The sequence below is a fragment of the Pristiophorus japonicus genome, chromosome 15, assembly GCF_044704955.1.
Source record: "Pristiophorus japonicus isolate sPriJap1 chromosome 15, sPriJap1.hap1, whole genome shotgun sequence".
Classification (NCBI taxonomy): domain Eukaryota; kingdom Metazoa; phylum Chordata; class Chondrichthyes; family Pristiophoridae; genus Pristiophorus; species Pristiophorus japonicus.
Window position 1 is genome coordinate 82923249 of NC_091991.1, and position 21343 is coordinate 82944591.

General features: G+C 46.5%; 1 protein-coding gene across 1 annotated transcript in view; it reads right to left on the bottom strand.

The window, feature by feature from the left end:
- Positions 1-21343, bottom strand: part of tmtc1 (transmembrane O-mannosyltransferase targeting cadherins 1) — a 269539-nt gene that overhangs the window by 29812 nt on the left and 218384 nt on the right. Inside the window, exons 12-14 of the mRNA XM_070901685.1 lie at positions 19541-19649; positions 8698-8800; positions 7070-7205 (exon numbers count right to left, since the gene is read on the bottom strand). Coding sequence (XP_070757786.1) covers positions 7070-7205; positions 8698-8800; positions 19541-19649 — 348 coding nt within the window. The remainder of the gene's footprint in view (positions 1-7069; positions 7206-8697; positions 8801-19540; positions 19650-21343) is intronic.

Consider the following 21343-nt stretch of genomic DNA (forward strand, 5'->3'; position numbering starts at 1 on the left):
ATTGTGCCAATGCACTGAGCCGTCTGCCGTTGTCCACACCTGAAGTGGAGACGTCTCAACCTGCAGATCTACTGTTAGTAATGGATGCTGTTGAGAGTGAAGGAACTAGTGTCACTGCTCAACGTGAGGATCTGGACTAGCCATGATCCTATTTTATCAGTGGTGAAACGTTGTGTCCTCAGTGGTGATTGGGCTGCAATACCTATGGAAATGTGTGATGAGACCTAACCTTACAATCGTCGCAAAGATGAACTATCCATTCAGTCAGATTGTCTACTGTGGGGCAATCGTGTTGTTGTGCCGAAGAAAGGCAGAGAAAAATTTGTACGTGAATTACATAGCACTCATCCTGGTATCGTCTGCATCCCAGAGTACTTAAGGAAGTGGCCCTAGAAATAGTGGATGCATTGATGATCATTTTCCATCAGTCGATCAACTCTGGATCAGTTCCTATGGACTGGAGGGTAGCTAATGTAACACCACTTTTTAAAAAAAGGAGGGAGAGAGAAAACGGGTAATTATAGACCGGTTAGCCTGACATCAGAAGTGGGGAAAATGTTGGAATCAATTATTAAAGATGAAATAGCAGCGCATTTGTAAAGCAGTGACAGGATCGGTCCAAGTCAGCATGGATTTATGAAAGGGAAATCATGCTTGACAAATCTTCTCGAATTCTTTGAGGATGTAACTAGTAGAGTGGACAAGGGAGAACCAGTGGATGTGGTGTATTTGGACTTTCAAAAGGCTTTTGACAAGGTCCCACACAGGAGATTGGTGTGCAAAATCAAAGCACATGGTATTGGGGGTAATGTACTGACGTGGATAGAGAACTGGTTGGCGGGCAGGAAGCAGAGAGTCAGGATTAATGGGTCCTTTTCAGAATTGCAGGCAGTGACTAGTGGAGTGCCGCAGGGCTTAGTGCTGGGACCCCAGCTCTTTACAATATATATTAACGATTTAGATGATGGAATTGAGTGTAATATCTCCAAGTTTGCAGATGACACTAAACTGGGTGGTGGTGTGAGCTGTGAGGAGGACGCTAAGAGGCTGCAGGGTGACTTGGACAGGTTAGGTGAGTGGGCAAATGCATTGCAGATGCAGTGTAATGTGGATAAATGTGAGGTTATCCACTTTGGGGTAAAAAACACGAAGGCAGAATAAAATCTGAATGGCGGCAGATTAGGAAAAGGGGAGGTGCAACAAGATCTGGGTGTCATGGTTCATCAGTCATTGAAAGTTGGCATGCAGGTACAGCAGGCAGTGAAGGCGGCAAATGTTATGTTGGCCTTCATAGCTAGGGGATTTGAGTATAGGAGCAGGGATGTCTTACTGCAGTTGTACAGGGCCTTGGTGACGCCTCACCTGGAATATTGTGTTCAGTTTTGGTTTCCTAATCTGAGGAAGGACGTTCTTGCTATTGAGGGAGTGCAGCGAAGGTTTACCAGACTGAGTCCCGGGATGGCTGGACTGACATATGAGGAGAGACTGGATCAACTGGGCCTTTATACACTGGAGTTTAGAAGTATGAGGGGGGATCTCACAGAAACATTTAAGATTCTGACGGGACTGGACAGGTTAGATGCGGGAAGAATGTTCCCAATGTTGGGGAAGTCCAGAACCAGGGGACACAGTTTTAGGATAAGGGGTAGGCCATTTAAGACTGAGATGAGGAGAAACTTCTTCACTCAGAGAGTTGTTAACCTGTGGAATTCCCTGCCGCAGAGAGTTGTTGATGCCAGTTCATTGGATATATTCAAGAGAGAGTTAGATATGGCCCTTACAGCTAAAGGTATCATGGGCTATGTAGAGAAAGCAGGAAAGGGGTACTGAGGGAATGATCAGTCATGATCTTATTGAATGGTGGTGCAGGCTCGAAGGGCTGCATGGCCTACTCCTGCACCTATTTTCTATGTTTCTATGTCATGATGAAAGCCATTACTAGTCAGGGCTCATGTTTGGTGGCCTGGAATTGACTGTGATCTGGAATCGTGTGTGCATCAGTGCAATACTTGCATGCAGCTAAGTAAAGTACCAGCGGAATCTCCGCTGAGTCTTTGGTCATGGCAATCTAAACCATGGTCGAGGATACACATCGATTTTGCGGGCCCTTTCCTGGGAAAGATGTTTTTTGTTGTGGTGGATGCATATTCAAAGTGGATAGAGTGTATTATTATGTCATCCAGTACATCCACAGCTACCATGAGAGCCTTCGTGTCATGTTTTCTATTCATGGTTTGCCTGACATTGTTGTGAGCGATAACGGATCTTGCTTCACAAGTCTTGATTTTCAGGAGTTAATGAAACTCAATGGTATCAGACATGTAAGGTCTGCTCCATTCAAACCTGCATCTAATGGTCAAGCAGAGTGTGTGGTTCAAACGATCAAGCAAAGCATGAAACGTGTGACTCAGATTTCACTGCAGACTCGTTTGTCATGTATATTGCTTAGTTATAGGACAAGACCTCACATGCTTACCGGGGTCTCCCCTGCTGAACTACTGATGAAGAGAAGTCTCAAGACCAAGCTTTCTCTTGTCCATCCTGATTTGAATGATCATATTGAAAACAGACGTCAAAATCAGCAATGGTATCATGATCATGCTGCTGTGTCACATGACATCTCTGTCAACAATCCAGTTTATGTGCTGAATTATGGTCAAGGTCCAAAGTGGATCGCCGGTACTGTTACAGCCAAGGAGGGTAACAGAGTGTTTACTGTCATGCATAAGAATGGGCAAAACATGCAGGAAACATGTTGATCGGATAAAACTGCGGCACACGGATGAACCGGAACCGGTTGAGGAAGGTGCAGTCAGTGACCAACCAACCAATGTTCATTCATCAGAAGACTCTGCTGTCATTACTGAACTTGGACTTTTAGTCTTTGATAGGGTCATTACCACCCCCATCAGATCAGTTACTCAGAACACTCGCCCAGAACTGGAGTTGAACTGAGACGATCAATTCGTGAGCAAAAAGCCCCAGACCGTCTTAATTTGTAAAGAGGCTGATACTAAGATCTTGAAGAGGGATGTTGTTATGTATTGATGCTTAGAGTCACTGGACACCAAGGGGTGCCACTGTCGGAGGTCATCGGGCTGTATGCGCGTGTGCGCGGGCCCTTGTATACAAGAGTGAGTACCATGTCATGTGCGCACTTTGGGCACGAATAAAGTTGAACCAGGTTTGCACCTGAGTGAGCTTACAGTAACAAGTCTTTCGAGTCATTATATACATGACAGTTTTGTTCATTTCTTCCATTTTCTTCCTTTCCCTTGTGGGCACGCTCCAGTGCCTTGGCCAAGTGGACATCCTTTATGTTTGGGCCTTGACGAAGTGCCGATTTGTGGCAGGGCCTGATTCTGTCCTCTCCCGCTGTCTGCACGCCTGTGGAACCCTGGCTGATTTTACCCCTACACCAGAGCACTGAGGCTAATTGTAGCACCCCCATCAACCCTCAGCACAGATCAGGGACTTAAAGCCGAGTCTCCCTTGCCTGTTTTGGGGATGGGTTTGCGGGGAGCCTCGTGTTTTTAAACTTGTTTTGGAAGCACCAGATGCTGAGGACACCAACAAGGAACCCATCACTAGGGATTTCCTCCAAAGAGCAATGAAATCCTGGAAGAGACCTCCCATCTGGATTGGATAATGCTGTTCCGATGAACTCCATCCAGAAAGAGTTGGATAGATATGTAGTTAAGAATGGGATTAATGTCAGAGCACAGATGGAGACAGTCGGATTGTGTGCAGAACACGGCGATCCATCCGAGAGGAGCACTGAGACGCCAAACCAAGCAAGACTAGTCCCAGAATGCGAGGGAGGTTAGGTTAGTACGATGAGATTCTTTACTACTGTTGAGGGATGGAGAGGAACTCTGTGGAATTTTTCTTCAGCGATGCAAAGGGTCGGGTCGAGTCAGTAACTTGTGATACTGAGGTTGACAAAGGTGGGGAAGCAGAATTGTATCACAGTGTTTGGGAACTACAAAAATATAAAGGTTTTCCCAACACTTCTGATCATCAAAGACAGCAGCAACTTAAACACTTGCTGTATTTATGTCATATAATGGCCTGAAGAGTAACAGAAACACACACTGGTTAAATTTAATGTCTGGAAGGTACCCCAAATTCTGTCAGATTCGCTGGATAACATTGCTCGAAGGAATTTCCCTTTCTTGTCAATACTGACATGACTCTCTGTAGCTAGTGTTTCACATTCCTTTTGTGTTTGAAGTTTCTTAGCTCGGGCTTTTTCACAATGTTTGTGTACCACAGCTGCACAGACTGAAATGTCTGAAAATGAGGCACCTGGACCAGGAGGGTCCCCGGTTCAATTCCTGGCCTATGCCAAGCTAGCAGATCAGAGCTGGGCTGGGCTAGCTCCTTGTTGGGGCACGATCCCCTCTGGGAACCCTGCCCAAATGGCCATTCCTGCCTAACGAGGCCAGATAGCGGGTGTCAAATGACTGCAGGGAGCATCACGGCCGAGACTGACCCTGTCCTCGCCCAGCCTTCTAATGATTTATTACAACCCCCTCCCCCCCCTCCCCCCCCACCCCCGAAAAACACATGTATAAACAGACAAACTTAAGCCAGCCACACGGGGATTTTTAAATATTTTGTTCTCAGGATGTGGGTGTCACTGGCAAGGCTGCATGTATTGCCCATCCCCAGTTACCCCAATGAGATGGTGCTGGGCCTTCTGGCTTCACAGATTGTTTTTAACAATGGAGAAACTTTACTTGGGCCACTTCAGAGGTGTCACAGTAACCAGCCTTTACAGAGGCTGGCTGACCTTTTGTGTATTTCCTGTTATTGTTTTACATATGGACGCACTTATTTGTACTGCAAAAATGGCCAACAGGCTCCACCCCTTATTTCTGATTGGTCCCCTTGAAGGATAAGCCACACCCTGAAGTTTCAAAGGAATGTGTCACTGGATCTGCCCATCCCAAACTTTGCAAATTGTAACTCGATCCACTTTGACTTCCTGAAACGACAGGGGACAGAGCTCCCCAGAAGACAGCAAGGGCCAGCCAAAGTGCCTTATCCCAGTCCAAGTGCATCCCTTCATCAGCTGAACTGCCTTACCCGACCCAGTCCAAGTGAATGCCTCCCCCGGCCGAAGTGCCTTATCCCAGTCCAAGTGCACGCCTCCCCCAACCGAAGTGCCTTACCCAAGCACAAGTGCCATCCTCTCCCACGTCCCCATAGATGGGACATTGTGTATGCATTGTTAACAGGTTTATTGGGAATGAAGTGAATAATGACAATATCGTGATTTCTGGATATCATCCACTCCAACAATGTCCCTTGTAGGGGGTTGGAAGAACGTGATCCGTCTTTCCTGAGTTCCCTCTCTCCCCTCTGATTCTCCCCCCCCACCCAGACAGCCTCTTCCCCCCCCGCCCCACCCCTCAGCCTCTCTCTCCACAGCCTTTCTCTCCACCACCCCCTCACTCTCCTCCTCAGCCTCTCTCTCTCTTCGCCTCCCCCACCACCCCCCCCGCCAGCCACTCTCTCTCTCTTCCCCTCCCCCTCCCAGCCTCTCTCGCTCTCCCCCCCCAGCCTCTGTCTCTCTCCACATCCCCCAGCCTCTCTCTCTCCCCCCATCTCACCCCTCCCCCCCACAGCCTCCCTCTCTCTCCCCCCCCACCCTCTCTCACTGTTGGCCCCAAGGCCCTCCGACTCTCTCCACCCCCCTCCCCCACCCCGGGCCGTCCGCCACCGCTCTCCCCCTCCACCCACCCACCCACCCTGGGCCGCCCGCCACTGCTCTCCCCCTCCCCCCTCAACCCCCTTGGGACTTGTGGCTCACAGGAGGCTCGAGGCCCGGTTGGAGGCTCGGGGCTCGCAGCTCAAAGGGCAGCCCGGTCGGCCTAGCAAGTCCTGTGGGGTGTCAGCGGGCCTAATGAGTGGGGGGGGGCGGGGAAGGGTGCCAGAGTCGGTGGGCCTAGCGACTCCCAGGGGGGGTGGAGGGGGAGGGAGATGGAGAGTCAGAGTCGGCGAGTCCTCGAGGAGGGGGGAGTCAGAGTCGGCGGGCCTAGCGAGTCCGGGAGACTGAGCATTGGCCCACTTGGAATCTGGGTACGAGGCTGGTCTAAAGAAACCCCACAAGATTTTGCCGTAATTTTAACTTTGGAGATTGAGTTACCAAAGTGCACTAATCCTGCCCTTCCTCAAATTCTTCCTTCTAAAACTTTTTTTTTTTTTTAAAGTGAACTCTTGGTGCTCATCCAGGTTAGTGGAACACTTTCCATTTCAGGAATCCAATGTCGGCATCAGACATTCCTCTGTTCTGCTCAAACGCCCTCTGCTCTGATATCGTGCCTCAGCTGCCCCCACCCCCCGACTTCAAGACAGAACCCTTTGCCATACCAATGTGGCATTTGTATGAAAAGAATGATGCAAGGGGACCATCAGGTCCAACGATAGAAAGGAGGAAAGCCTTGCATTTATATAGCGCATTTCATGACCTCAGGACGCCCCAAAACACTTTGCAGCCAATTAAGTACTTTTGAAGAGTAATCACTGTTGTAATGTAGGAAACGAGGCAGCCAATTTGTGCTCAGCAAGCTCCCACAATCAGCAATAGATAAATGACCAGATAAACTGTTTGTTTAGCAGTATTGGTCGAGGGATAAATATTGGCCAGGGCACCGGGGATAACTCCCCTGCTCTTCTTCGAATAGTGACGTGGGATCTTTTATGTCCACCTTAGAGGAAAAATATGGCCTCGGTTTAACATCACTCTCCATATCTCTTAGACAGTGCAACCTCAATGCATCATTTCAATTTCCCACAACCAGCCTCTTGTTTTACTGGTTGACAATTTAATACCAATAAATGGTAGTTTTGTGCTGTGGGCCCCTTCCTAATCAAGGCTGCTCAAACTTCATGCACGACTCTTGAATCCAACCACCAAAAGGAGATTTTCACCCCATCCTCTGATTCTAAGCAGATGAAGTCAACCAACCACACTAACTGAAACACCAACTAAAAGTCGATTCACTAGACCAAATGGATAGAAGTGAACATCACCGGGACCACAGCTTGTAGGCAAGCTTACCGTTTGTACCAGGTCTCGGCCTCCTTGTTCTTGTTAGCTGAACGCAAGAGTCGACCGAGATTCACCATGGCAACATAATGTTTGGGATTTAGCCGAATGGCGTGCAGGTAATGACCCGAGGCTCCGTTCCCATCTCCTGCAAAATACAATAAATTCCAACAATCAGTCGACAGGCATAGACAGTTGTTATGCTCCCCCACCACCTTCTCCAGGGCAATTAGGGATGGGCAATAAATGACACCCACATCCCAGGAATGAACAGTAAAAAAGGTCTGGTACGCACTGCCTGAAAGGGTGTTGGAAGCAGATTCAATAGTAACTTTCAAAATGGAACTGGAGAAGGACTTGAAAAAAAACAATTTAACAGAGCTATGAGGAAAGAGCAGGGGATTACAACTAATTGGATAGCTCTTTCAAAGAGCTGGCAAAGACACAATGGGCTGAATGGCCTCCTTCTCATTGACATGATTTAGCCAAGCCTTGTCGAAGAATGGCTAACGCTTCAGGTCAGTGATCTCTCATCAGAACTGGCACAAACCTGAAACACTAACTATATTTCTCTCTCCACAGATGCTGCCTGACTTGACTTTTTCCAGGAAATGATGGTGTTTTGGAAGGTTTGCATCCTTCTTGAGCCAAATGCAAACCTTCCATCATCAAACATGCAGACAACCTGCAACAGATCTGTCAATGGGACCTTTGGTTCAGTTTGGTTATTCTCCCAGCCCAAAGGATTGGCGGCACTATGCTTACAATTTGATGTGCCAAGAGCGTTGGATGTGACTTGATGATCACAGGTTCTTTGCTCAGTGAATTCCTAGTTGCTGTTGGGTTACTGGGAGAAGAATCGAGAGAAGCTGAATACTTCCCTACAATTAAGGAAGTGAATTAGTTGTTAAGTCACCTTGGGGCACACTTGGGGATGGGCAATAAATGCTGGTCTTGCCAGGGACGCTCACATCTGTGAATGAGTAAAAAAAAACACACACATTTCAAAGTGGCTCATTCGAAACTGGGGCATTCACTGAGGATTTATATAGTGCTTTTCACGACCACCGGACGTCTCATAGTGCTTTACAGTTAATGGAGTACTTTTGGAGTGTAGTCATTGTTGTAATGTGGGCTGCCATAGGGTGTTAACAAAAATAGAGGAATGGGGCTCTTCAGAAATGTGGGAGGGGAAGTACGTCTCAGAAAAAGTCAACACTTGTTAGACATTGGCCTTTCACCACTTGGCTCCAGGTTCAGAATCCAACCCAGGCAGATGGGATGAAGGTCTCCTCTGTCTTTTGGCTGCAAGGGTCCTATGTGAAATGGTTTTGGCCAATGTCAATCCAGCTACAAGTTGGCACAGGCCCACCGCCTAAAACTGCCTCTAATTGGCACCAAATGGAAATCCTCACTCATGGAATTGTTGATGTGGGAATCAAAGGATCATCACATTGGTACCGTAAGGACTGTCTTCAGAAGACAGGAAGCAGTGTTGGGGTAGAGGAGCAAGAGCTTTTGAGGAATAGTGACTTGGGGGAGGAACTAGAGTAGCCCCAGGAGTTATGGAAAGAACACCAGTCCCACCCGATGATAACCCCGGTCGGTGCGAGTTAGCTAATTACGATTCCGTTGCTTACCTCTGTCAACTAAGAAGACTCCATAGTTGTTGTGTAGATCTGAATTCTCGGGACAGTTTTCAATGCCTCTCACATATATTTCATCAGCCTCTCCGAATCGCTCCTTTCAAAAGATGGGGGGTTGGGGGGGGGGGGGGGGGGGGAAAGTCATGATTCTTTTATAACACTTAACATGATCCATAAATGACAAGCTTCCATCTTCCCTGACTGCTTAGCTGGTTAAGACAATGACTAACCTGGGAAGGTCGCAGGCTCAGTTCCTGGTCTGTGTTCAGTAAGCCCTATCTCAAGTGGAGTAGTAGGAGTATTGCTGTTATGTTCAGCACCCACTGGTAATGCAGGGAAATTCTCACTCCTATGGACCCTGATAGAAAATGCCGTTTGCCTTATGAGGACAAGACTGGATGTGACGGTGATCTCGCTCGTGGTGTAATAGCTCCACTCGACCGCAGCCTCAAAAGAGCACCAGTTCCCCCAGCATGTTCTCTATTCTTGCTATCGGAGTGAAATTGCCAAATTTAGCACTTGATTAAGTTTAGGAAACTTGCCAAGCTCACTTCACATGGGATCCTTGGTTATAGGAGGATTGTAGGTCACTGTAAGAACTTGTTGCTCTTCAAACAGTGACACGGTATCTTGAAGGCCTTTTGAATCAGCAGGCGCCACCTCGTTTTAATGCCTCATGTGAAGGGCGGCACCTCAGCCAATGCAGCACTCCCTCTGAACTGCCTAACTAGATGACGTGCTCAAGCTCGGTTACGGAGGGGTGAATCGCGCAATTAAAGAGGGCAGCATTAAAGAATTGGAATATGGAGGTATCAAAGGTGTGGATGAGGTTTTCGGCAGTGATACAGTATGGTGGAGCCAGAAATGGAGAAAGGCGGCTTTGGTGAAAGGCCGGATGTGAGCTTTGAAGAGTCAAAACACACACAGAAGTTACGCACCATGGGTTCAGCATATGTGAGCGATCGGGAAGTGAGATTTATTCAGGGGCTAAGGTGGGAAGTTTCTGATGGAGATTTAAAAGGAACATTTCTGCCTTTTGGACACTGAACTTGAGATGGAGTCAGGCCGTGTCAGCTTCAGGCCCTGTGCTTGCATATGATTTTGCCAAAAGGGGACGTGTAAATAAGGAACAAGAGGGGAGTTAAGAACATAAGAAATAGGAGCAGGAGTAGGCCATTTGGCCTTCGAGCCTGCTCCGCCACTCAATATTATAGCTGATCTACCTAAACTCCACCTTCCTGCATTATACCCATATCTCTTGATTTCCTTGGTATCCAAAAATCTATCTATCTCTATCTTGAATCTACTCAATGTCTGTGCATCAACAGCCCTCTGGGGTAGATAATTCCAAAGATTCACAATCCTTTGAGTGAAGAAATTCCTCGTCTCAGTCCTAAATGGATGACCACTTATTCTGAGACTGTGACACCTATTTCTAGACTTCCCAGCCAGGGGGAACATGCTCTCAGTCAAGCCCTGTAAGAATTTTATATGTTTCAATGAGATCATTTAAATCCTAGAGAATATACTAGGACTATGCTCGGGAATAGACTAGGCCTAGTCTTCTCAATCTCTCCTCGGAGGACAATCCCCCATCCCAGGAATCGATCTAGAGAACCTGCAGTGCATCCCTCTGAGGTAAATTTATCTGTCCTCAGATAAGAAGACCAAAACTACACACAATACTCCAGGTGTGGTCTCACCAAGGCCCTATCTAAGTGCAGTAAGACGTCTTTACTCTTACACTCCAATGCCTTTGTAATAAAGGCTAACATACCATTTGCTTTCCTAATTGCTTGCTGTACCTGCATGTTAACTTTCTGTGATTCATGTACAAGGACACCCAGGTCCCTCTCAATACCTCTGGATAAATTCATATTTCTCCACATTATATTCCATCTGCCATGTTCTTGCCCACTCACTTACCTGTCTATATCCCTTTGCAGACTTTTTGCGCCCTCCTTATAGTTTACTGTCCCACCTAGCTTTGTATCGTCAGCAAACTTGGATACATTACACTCGATCCCCTCATCTAAGTCATTGATATAGATTGTAAATAGCTGAGGCCCAAGCACTGATCGTTGCGGTACCCCACTATTTACAGCCTGCCACCGCATTAAATGACCTGTTTATTCCTACTCTCGGTTTTCTGTCTGTTAACCAATTCTCAATCCAGGTTAGTGTATTATCCACAATCCCATGTGGTATGTCTTTAGATGCTCTGATAATGACTCCACGAAGCAATGTGTTGTACTTGAACTGTAGTGACCTTAGTTCTTTATTGATAACTCCAGAGTGAGGATCACACCTGGTGGCCTGCCTTTTATACTAGGCCAGGCACACCTGTACAGGTAACCTACAAGTCTCCCACTGCAGTACCCTCTGGTGGCACACCTTGTAATAGTACAAACAGTAACCATGTAGGATACATGACCATGAGCCCTAATTTTGTGTAATAACCTCTTGTGTGGCACCTAATCAAATGTTTTTTGAAAATCCAAATACACCACATCCAGTGGTTCCCCCTTATCTACCCTGCTAGTTACAACCTCAAAACACTAACAGATTTGTCAAACATGATTTCCCTTTCATAAAACTATGTTGACGCTGCCTAATCACATTATTATTTTCTAAGTGCCCTGTTACAATGCCCCTAATGATAGATTCTAGCATTTTCCATACAACTGATGTTAGGCAAATTTGTCTAAAGTTCCCTGTTTTCTCTCTCGCTCCTTTCTTGAACAGTGGGATGGATAGTCTGCATCCCAGAGTGCTTAAGGAAGTGGCCCTAGAAATAGTGGATGCATTGGTGATCATTTTCTAACAGTCTTATCGACTCTGGATCAGTTCCTATAGACTGGAGGGTAGCTAATGTAACACCACTTTTTAAAAAAGGAGGGAGAGAGAAAATGGGTAATTATAGACCGGTTAGCCTGACATCAGTAGTGGGGAAAATGTTGGAATCAATCATTAAGGATGAAATAGCAGCGCATTTGGAAAGCAGTGACAGGATTGGTCCAAGTCAGCATGGATTTATGAAAGGGAAATCATGCTTGACAAATCTTCTGGAATTCTTTGAGGATGTAACTAGCAGAGTGGACAAGGGAGAACCAGTGGATGTGGTGTATTTGGACTTTCAAAAGGCTTTTGACAAGGTCCCGCACAAGAGATTGTTGTGCAAAATCAAAGCACATGATATTGGGGGAAATGTACTGATGTGGATAGAGAACAGGTTGGCAGACAGGAAGCAGAGAGTCGGGATAAACGGGTCCTTTTCAGAATGGTAGGCAGTGACTAGTGGAGTGCCTCAGGGCTCAGTGCTGGGACCCCAGCTCTTTACAATATACATTAACGATTTAGATGAAGGAATTGAGTGTAATATCTCCAAGTTTGCAGATGACACCAAACTGGGTGGCGGTGTGAGCTGTGAGGAGGATGCTAAGAGGCTGCAGGGTGACTTGGACAGGTTAGGTGAGAAAATGCATGGCAGATGCAGTGTAATGTGGATAAATGTGAGGTTATCCATTTTGGGGGTAAAAACACGAAGGCAGAATATTATCTGAATGGCGGCAAATTAGGAAAAGGGGAGGTGCAACGAGACCTGGGTGTCATGGTTCATCAGTCATTGAAAGTTGGCATGCAGGTACAGCAGGCAGTGAAGACGGCAAATGGTATGTTGGCCTTCATAGCAAGGGGCTTTGAGTATAGGAGCAGGAAGTCTTACTGCAGTTGTACAGGGCCTTGGTGAGGCCTCACCTGGAATATTGTGTTCAGTTTTGGTCTCCTAATCTGAGGAAGGACGTTCTTGCTATTGAGGGAGTGCAGCAAAGGTTCACCAGACTGATTCCCGGGATGGCTGGACTGACATATGAGGAGATACTGGATCAACTGGGTCTTTATTCACTGGAGTTTAGAAGGATGAGAGGGGATCTCATAGAAACGTATAAGATTCTGACAGGACTGGACAGGTTAGATGCGGGAAGAATGTTCCCGATGTTGGGGAAGTCCAGAACCAGGGGACATAGTCTTAGGATAAGAGGTAGGCCATTTAGGACTGAGATGAGGAAAAACTTCTTCACTCAAGAGAGTTGTTAACCTGTGGAATTCCCTGCCGCAGAGAATTGTTGATGCCAGTTCGTTAGATATATTCAAGAGGGAGTTAGATATGGCCCTTACGGCTACAGAGATCAAGGGGTATAGAGAGAAAGCAGGAAAGGGGTACTGAGGGAATGTCAGCCATGATTTTATTGAATGGCGGTGCAGGCTCGAAGGGCCGAATGGCCTACTCCTGCACCTATTTTTTCTATGTTTCTCAGTAGATCCTTGGTCCCCCACTGTTCCAAAATGTATGTTGTGTCTTGTACCATGAAGCCAGAAAGAAAGTATTTGTTTAATGTCTCTGCCATTTCCTTATTCCCCATTATAATTTCGCCTGTCTCTGCCTGTTAAGGGACCCACGTTTACTCTTCCTTTTTACATACCTATAAAGCTTTAATAATCTGTTTTTATGTCTTTTGCTATTTTACTCTCATATTCTCTTTTCTCTCTATCAATTTCTTGGTCATCCTTTGCTAAATTCAAAATCTTCCTAATCCTCAGGCTTACAACACTAATTAGGTAACATTAGAAGCCTCACCCTTTAATCTAATACTATCTTTAACTTCTCTTGTTAGCTACGGTTGGACCCCTGTTCACAGCACTGCGTAGGTGGGAGAAGGCACTGCAGGAGGTTATCACACTAATCAATGTTTCTCAGTAGATTGTTAGCACATATAGCAGGGATTCTGCACAGCAAAGAAACAGTATTGTCTGATTTAATGCTTAATCTTAACTCAGAAGCCCATTATCTATACAGTAAACGTATTCAATTCTCTCAAATAAATCTTTTTGGCCTAGAGTTTCCATAATTGAATTTTGAACACAACCTACAGATTTTGCATTCATTTTATGATCCACAATGATTCATGAGTCACAATTTTTCTCTCCAGTAGTACTTACTGAGCTCTTAAGGAGAAAGAAGAAGTCCCATAAAATGGAATTATACCCACCATAGTGTTCATTATAAGGAGAATAAGGATATCTGTGTAATAAAGTCGTGCCAGGATCAGTATATCCAGCCCAGAAACGATTCTTCATTTACTGCACAACCATTAAATTGTTGCCTGCAGTGGCAACAGCCAGTGTCACTGGAGACAAGCACAGACAGCTCTCGCCAAAGGCGTCGACACAGGGAAAACATTTTTACCCAGCGAGTCGTTAGGATTTTGAATGCACTGCCTGATAGGATGGTGGATACAGATTCAATACTAGTCTTCAAAAGGGAATTGAATAAATACTTGGAGAAAACATTGCAGGGATATGGGGAAAGAGCGGGGGAGTGAGGTTGTGGGACTGGGACTAACTGGATTGCTCTTCGAAAGAGCCGGCGCAGATTTGATGGGCTGAATGGCCTCCTTCTGTAATATCCTATGATTCTGTGAGGGTTCACCATCTCCAGGCCAGCACCGCTCTGCACGGACCTGCTCCTGAAACCAAGGAGTGCCACTGCCAAGACCACAGCTTCTGACCAGGTCTACTGACCAGTAATGAATTCCCGGGATGTGGGCATCACTGGTGAGGCCGGTAGTTATTGCCCCATCCCCAACTACCCTTCTCGCTAGGCCGCTCCAGAGGGAGATTAAGAGTCAACCACATTGGCTGTGGGACTGGAGTCAGAGATGGACTGGAGTCAGAGATAGGCTGGGCAAAGGTGGCAGGCTTCCTTCCCCTAAAGTGCTGCCCATAAAAATCTTGCAGGTGCTCTACCTGGTCCGAATCAGCCCCACTGTTCATATAAAATGGGCTTTCGAGCTGGCGTGAGAATTTGAGTGAGAATGGACATAATTTGAGTGACTCCTGCAGGAGGAGATGGGAGCTTGCTCAGGGCCACCTACAGTACTGCTTAATAATCAAACTGTCTCACTCCACTCGATGTATTTACATCTGAACATCTTTTGCCCTTGATAAACACAATCCACTTATTACATTGTATTGATTTCAAATTGTAGTAATAATTATTTGCAACACTTTAAACAAATTCACCATCTTCGCCAATAGTGGCATTGCATTTCCATGGACACTATGACAGCCAGTGTCCATACACAGGCTGCTTTATCTCGTAACATAAATGATAAGATGTCTCGGGGGTGAAAAAGCTGTCTCAACCCATTCTCAAATTCTATATTAAAAATCAAGATGACAGAAAAGCCTCAGGAGGAGCGAGTTGAATACTTGAATTTAATTCTGACTCCGGAAGAGGAAATCAGAGCTAAGCAGGTGCTGACCTGTCGCGTTTGCCCGCACATGAGGACTTTGGTCGGCAGCAGGTCTCCTGCTTGTTATATGCACCACTTGCTTCCCTCGGGCGGGGCATACAATGGACAGCTGATCCCACACCGCCCATTGCCACCACCACCGAGAGTTAAAATCAGCCCTACAGTTTCCAACAACAACTTGTATTTATATAGCATCTTTAACATAGTAAAATGTTCCAAGGTGCTTCACTGAAGGTTATCAAACAAAATTTCACAGCCGAGCCATGTAAGGAGATATTGTGGCAGATCAAAGAGGCAGGTTTTAAGGAGCCACTTAAAGGAGGAAAGAGAGGCGAAGAGGTTTAAGGAGGGAATTCCAGAGCTTAGGGCCCTCGGTAGCTGACGGCCGCCAATGGTGGCGTGATTAAAATCGGAGATGTGCAAGAGGCCAGAATTGGAGGATTGCAGATAGCTTGGAGGGATGTGGGGCTGGAGGAGATTACAGAGATAGGGAGTGACGAGACTATGGAGGGATTTGGAAACGCATTTGGGAAATTTAAAATCGAGGGCATTGCTTAACCGGGAGCCAATATAGGTCATTGAGCACAGGGGTGATGGATGAACGGGACTTGGTGCAAGTTAGGACACGGACAGCCGAGTTTTGGATAACCTCAAGTTTACATGGGTAGAACGTGAGAGGCAGGACAGGAGCGTGTTGTATAGTCAAGTCTAGAGGTAACAAAGACATGGATAATGATTTCAGCAGCAGATGAGCATAGGCAGGGGCGGAGTCGGCGGATATTATGGAGATGGAAATAGGCGGTCTTAGTGGTGGCGTGGATATGTAGTCAGAAGTTCATCTCGGGGTCAAATACGGCACTAAGGTTGTGAACAATCTGGTTCAGCCTCAGATAGTTGCCATGGAGAGGGATGAAGTCAGTGGCTAGGGAACGGAGTTTGTGGCGAGGACCGAAGGTAATGGTATTGGTCTTGGTCTTCCCAATATTTAGTTGCAGGAAATTTCTGCTTATCCAGAACTGGTTGTCGGACAAGCAATCTGACAATTTAGAGACTGGAGGGGTCAAGAGAAGTGGTGGAGAGGTAAAGCTGGGTGTCGTCAGCATACATGTGGAAACAGATGTTGCGTTTTTGGATGATAGAACAGTTGGGGGGAGGTTCACCAAATAAGCAAACCCCAGGGCACCTAGGCTAACTGTGGTACCCTCGCATCACCTTGGGTGAGAACACAGATCAGAAATGTACTCTGAGGTCTTCCGAATTGTACCGCCCCTACCTATCTCTGTAACCTCCAGCCCTACAAATCTCCGAGAACACTGCGTTCCTCCAACTCTATCCTCTTGTGCAACCTGCACTTCCTTTGCCCCATTATTGCTGGCCATGCCTTCTGCTGCCTCGACCCTAAGCTTTGGAATTCCCTCCATAAACCTCTCCACTTCGCCACCCTTCTCTCCTTCTTTGGTCACCTGTCGTAATATCTCCTTCTTTGGCTCAGTGTCAACTTTTGTCTGATTACGCTCCTGTGAAGTGCCTTGGGACATTTTACTATGTTAAAGGCGCTATATTAATGCATGTTGTTGTATGGTTCAGTACTGAACCGAAAGTGTCTTCCCCCACTTGGCCAATGGGTGGAGCCATGTTCCATATTCTTGGCATGAATCACCTGAGCATGTGCCCAGAGTCTAAAACTCAGTCACTTTAAAGCTGCCCTTTCTAGTAGGTGGCTGCGTTTGAATCTTCTTCCACAATCTTTTCCGGCAGTGCATTCTAGATCAAATCAACTCACTGCATTAAACAAAACTCGAATTTCCCCCCTGATTCTTTTGACGATAAATTTAACCCGTGTCCTCTGGTTACCGACCCTCCTGCCAGCAGAAACAGTTTCTTCTTACTTATTCTATCAAAACCCCATATAATTTTGAACACCTCTATAAAATCTCCCGTTAACCTTCTCTGTTCTAAGGAAAACAATCCCAGTTTCTCTAGTCTCTCCACATATAAATAGTGTTGCCAGTGTTCAAGTATTCCACTAAAACGCAGTTCTCGGGTGGGGAGAGCAGAGGCCAGCAGCCCCTAACCCCCGAGGGCCTCATCAGGTAACACAAAACATCAAATTAGCCCAGGGCTGTCAAAACCTTTGCCTTCATGGGCTTATGTGTGTGTATGATGGAGCCTCAAGGACCACACATGAAGTTTAAATTTATGTTGCGTTGACTTGCGTATCTCCCGAGGTGCTGATACCAACGGGCCTTGTTCCCATTTAGGATTTAACCACTAAGGAGCCAATGTGGTAAAAATGGCCCTCGCCAAACCTCCAGGCTCACAAGGTTCAGAGGGAAAAAAAACAGCCACTCTCAGTACAGATCGGTGTGGATTTCCACAGATGGCAAGGCCCAGACTGAGCGCACCCAGACATTGCACATGGCCGACCCACAGCTTGAGGATCCCTGACTTCACTGACATTACAAAATCATTTAATGTCTTTGCATCTGCACAAGATCATCAGTTCATGGAGAACTTCATCCGCCACAATTTCATCAGAACAAAACTACACACACGCACTGTGATAAACTTGTATATCGACCACAGCCAGAGTATTAAGGCAGGTTGGTAGTATGGGTCTCACCATACCCAATGGGTTGGCAGTATGGGTGTCACCAAACCCAGTGGGTTGGCAGGATGGGTGCCACCATACCCAATGGGTTGGCAGGATGGGTGTCACCATACCCAATGGGTTGGCAGGATGGGTGCCACCATACCCAATGGGTTGGCAGGATGGGTGCCACCATACCCAATGGGTTGGCAGGATGGGTGCCACCATACCCAATGGGTTGGCAGGATGGGTGCCACCATACCCAATGGGTTGGCAGGATGGGTGCCACCATACCCAATGGGTTGGCAGGATGGGTGCCACCATACCCAATGGGTTGGCAGGATGGGTGGCACCATAAGGTCAATCAGTCTGGGCCAATGTCTCTGGGGGTCCTGAGAGCCATCAAAGAGGTGGTTTATGCTGGTGCTTCAGGAGGAGGTAGCACCCACCCTGGTGGCAAATATAAACTCTGCCAGCAGAAGCAGAGACTACCATATGATTCCTGGCTGTAGCCGGAAAGACACTGGTCTGGGTGAGTTCTGGTGGCCAGAAATAAAAGTGAAAACTGCTACTTTGAAACAACTTATGCAAGTTATAGTTGTGTGTCTGCTGCTCCTGGAATATCACAGAGTGGCCAACATTGGAATGGGCTTCCAGGTAGGGCAGTGAGAACAAACATCTTCGATTCATTCTGAATCCAATGAGACGATGTGATGGGAAAGCCAAGTTGTTTTTTCTTAGCTGGATGAGTTAAGGGAGGCCCATCCATCTTTGTGGAATCGACCCTACAACATTAATGGGGCAGATTCCACAACACCAAGGGCCTCTGGGAATTAGAGAAAAGCTTCATCTTGAGGTAGTTCTGAACAGAAAGGGATTATCATAAACAAAAACTGAGGAATGGAAGAGTGAGAGTCGGGAAAAAGTAGTGGCAAGATCGTGCATATGTACAAAATAAATGGCCGTTTGTTTCATGGTACAATGGTAAATTATTGGTGTATAAATGTAGGTATTCAGAAACAATCTGTCTTCCGTGGGTGACATGGGGAAAGTAGGTGGGGAGGGGAGTGGGCGGTGAAGGGAAATTAAGCAGGGCCTCTCTGGAGTTGAGATGGTTCAAAGATTCCTCACCTGATGAAGGATTGGAACAGAAGTCAACCCGAGCTGACAGGCTCACTAATTGGAGTCCTGAGACAGTGTCAACATACACTGTTGACAGTCAACCAGCCAACCCGCAAGCTGCCGTCCTAACAGATTCCATAAGAACATAAGAAATAGGAGCAGGAGTCGGCCATTTGGCCCCTCGAGCCTGCTCTGCCATCAATAAGATCATGGCTGATCTGATCTTGGCCTGAACGCCACTTCCCTGCCCGCTCCCCATAACCCTTGACTCTCTTATCCTTCAAAAATCTATCTATCTCCACCTTAAAATTATTCAATGACCCAGCCTCCACAGCTCTCTGCGGTAGAGAATTCCACAGATTCACGACCCATGAGAGAAGAAATTATTCATTTCCGTTTTAAATGGGCGATCCCTTATTCTGAGATTATGTCCCCTAGTTCTAGATTCTCCCACGAGGGGAAACATCCACTCTGCATCCAACCTGTCAAATGTCTTAAGAATCTATATCGCACAAGCAACAGGAAGCTTACCCGTGTTCTGTGCTGGTAGGCGGTATGGTTTGAGCTGGTTAAATTTCAACAGCACTCCTTTGCATACTGGGGGTTTCCTAAGCCTTGGCCACAAGGGCCGTGTCCCTATGGAGGGGGAAGAGCGCGCACATATCGGACAAACAGAAACCTGACTATTGTGGGTTTCTCAGTAGCTTGGTTTGGAGACTTGTGGGCACAGTGATCTGTTCCAAAACCCAAATAAATAAATCAGAAACCAGTTAACGAATAAACCTACTGCTGTAATCGCACCGTGACTCACCTGTTCGGCCAGTAGAGCCGCAAGGCTGGAGTAAGCGTCTGCAAACTGAGGACCAAACTTAACAGAATCACACAGCAACTCTTCAGCCTCGACCAGTTTCTTCTGCGATCTGCAAAATATGAAATGCTTCCTCAGAGGTTTGCCTTCATGTAGTATCAGGAGTTTTTGTCTAGCAGCAGCACCACTGTTTAGATTGCATAGGATTATATAGGATATAAGGCACAGAAACAGGCCATTCGGCCCAACCAGTCCATGCCGGCGTTTATGCTCCACTCAAGCCTCTTCCCGTCGATCCTCATCTAAATCTATCAGCGTAACCCTCGATTCCCTTCTCCCTCATATGCTTGTCTACACTCCACTTAAATGCATCTATACTATTCGCTTCAACTACTCCCTATATTAGCGAGTTCTACATTCTCACCATTCTTTGGGTAAAGAATTTTCTGCTGAATTCCCTGTTGGATTGCTTAATACCAGTCCATGGGACTGGGTTTAAAGTAGATAATGTGCATCCATCTCTTGACAGACACTAAACCACTTACATTCCACTTACAAGGCAAACGGTGAAAGATTGGGAAGTGTTGGTGTTCAGAGGGACCTGAGTGTCCCTGTGTACGAATCACAAAGTTAGCATGCAGGTACAGCAAGCAATTAGGAAAGCGAATGGTAGCCTTTATTATAAGAGTATATGAGCACAAGAGTAAAGACATCTTACTGCGATCATATAGGGCCCTGGTGAGACCACATCTGGAGTATTGTGTACAGTTTGAGTCTCCTTACCCAAGGAAGGAGATACTTGCCATTAAGGGAGTACAACTAAGGTTCACCAGACTGATTCCTGGGATGGGGGACGGGGGGGGGGAATTGTCCTATGAGGAGAGATTGAGTAGACTAGGACTATATTCTCGAGAGTTTAGAAGAATGAGAGATGATTTTATTGAAACATTAAAAATTCCTACAGGGCTTAACAGGGTAGATGCAGGGAGGATGATTCCCCTGGCTGAGGAGTCCAGAACCAGGGGTCACAGTCTCAGAAAAAGGGGTCGGCCATTTAGGACTGAGATGAGGAAAAACTTCTTCACTCAGAAGGTGGTGAATCTCTGGTATTCTCTACCCCAGAGGGCTGTGGAGGCTCAGTCGTTGAGTATATTCATAACAGAGATCAAAAGATTTTTGGATATTATGGGAATCACGGGATATGGGGATAGTGCAGGAAAATGGAGTTGAGGTGGAAGATCAGCTATGATCTCATTGAATGACAGAGCAGGCTCAAAGGGCCAAATGGCCTACCCCTGCTCCCAATTCTTATGTTCTTATAAGCTTAATACAGGGCCAAGTGCGACCTGGACTCGCTATTATGACACAGTTATCAGTCAAGTAAAGGCACACTTTGGCCAAGGAAAATATCAAAGGTCAAAGCTCAAAAAGTATAACAGTGAGGCGTTCCAAAGGTCAGGGGGGCATGGTGACTGGTGTTGCAGGAGTGCAGGGTGAGAATGATGACGTGTAGCTGGATGAGATAATTGAACTAGGGTGAGGCAAGGCCATGGGAGGGATATAAATCCAATGTCAAGGATCCTGAAATCAATTTGCCTGGGGACAAGGGATTACGCTTTTATGTTCTGCACAAGTTTCAAATAAAAAGTATTTTAATTAAAATACAGGCGGAAACAGGCCATTCCACCCAGTCTGTGTTGGCCTCTCCTATCCTTGCCAGATACAGAAACTGCAACACAGCTCCTAGATGCACTGATTCAGCATCAGAATTATAAAGCAGAAAATCTATTTAGAATCTGAAGTCAA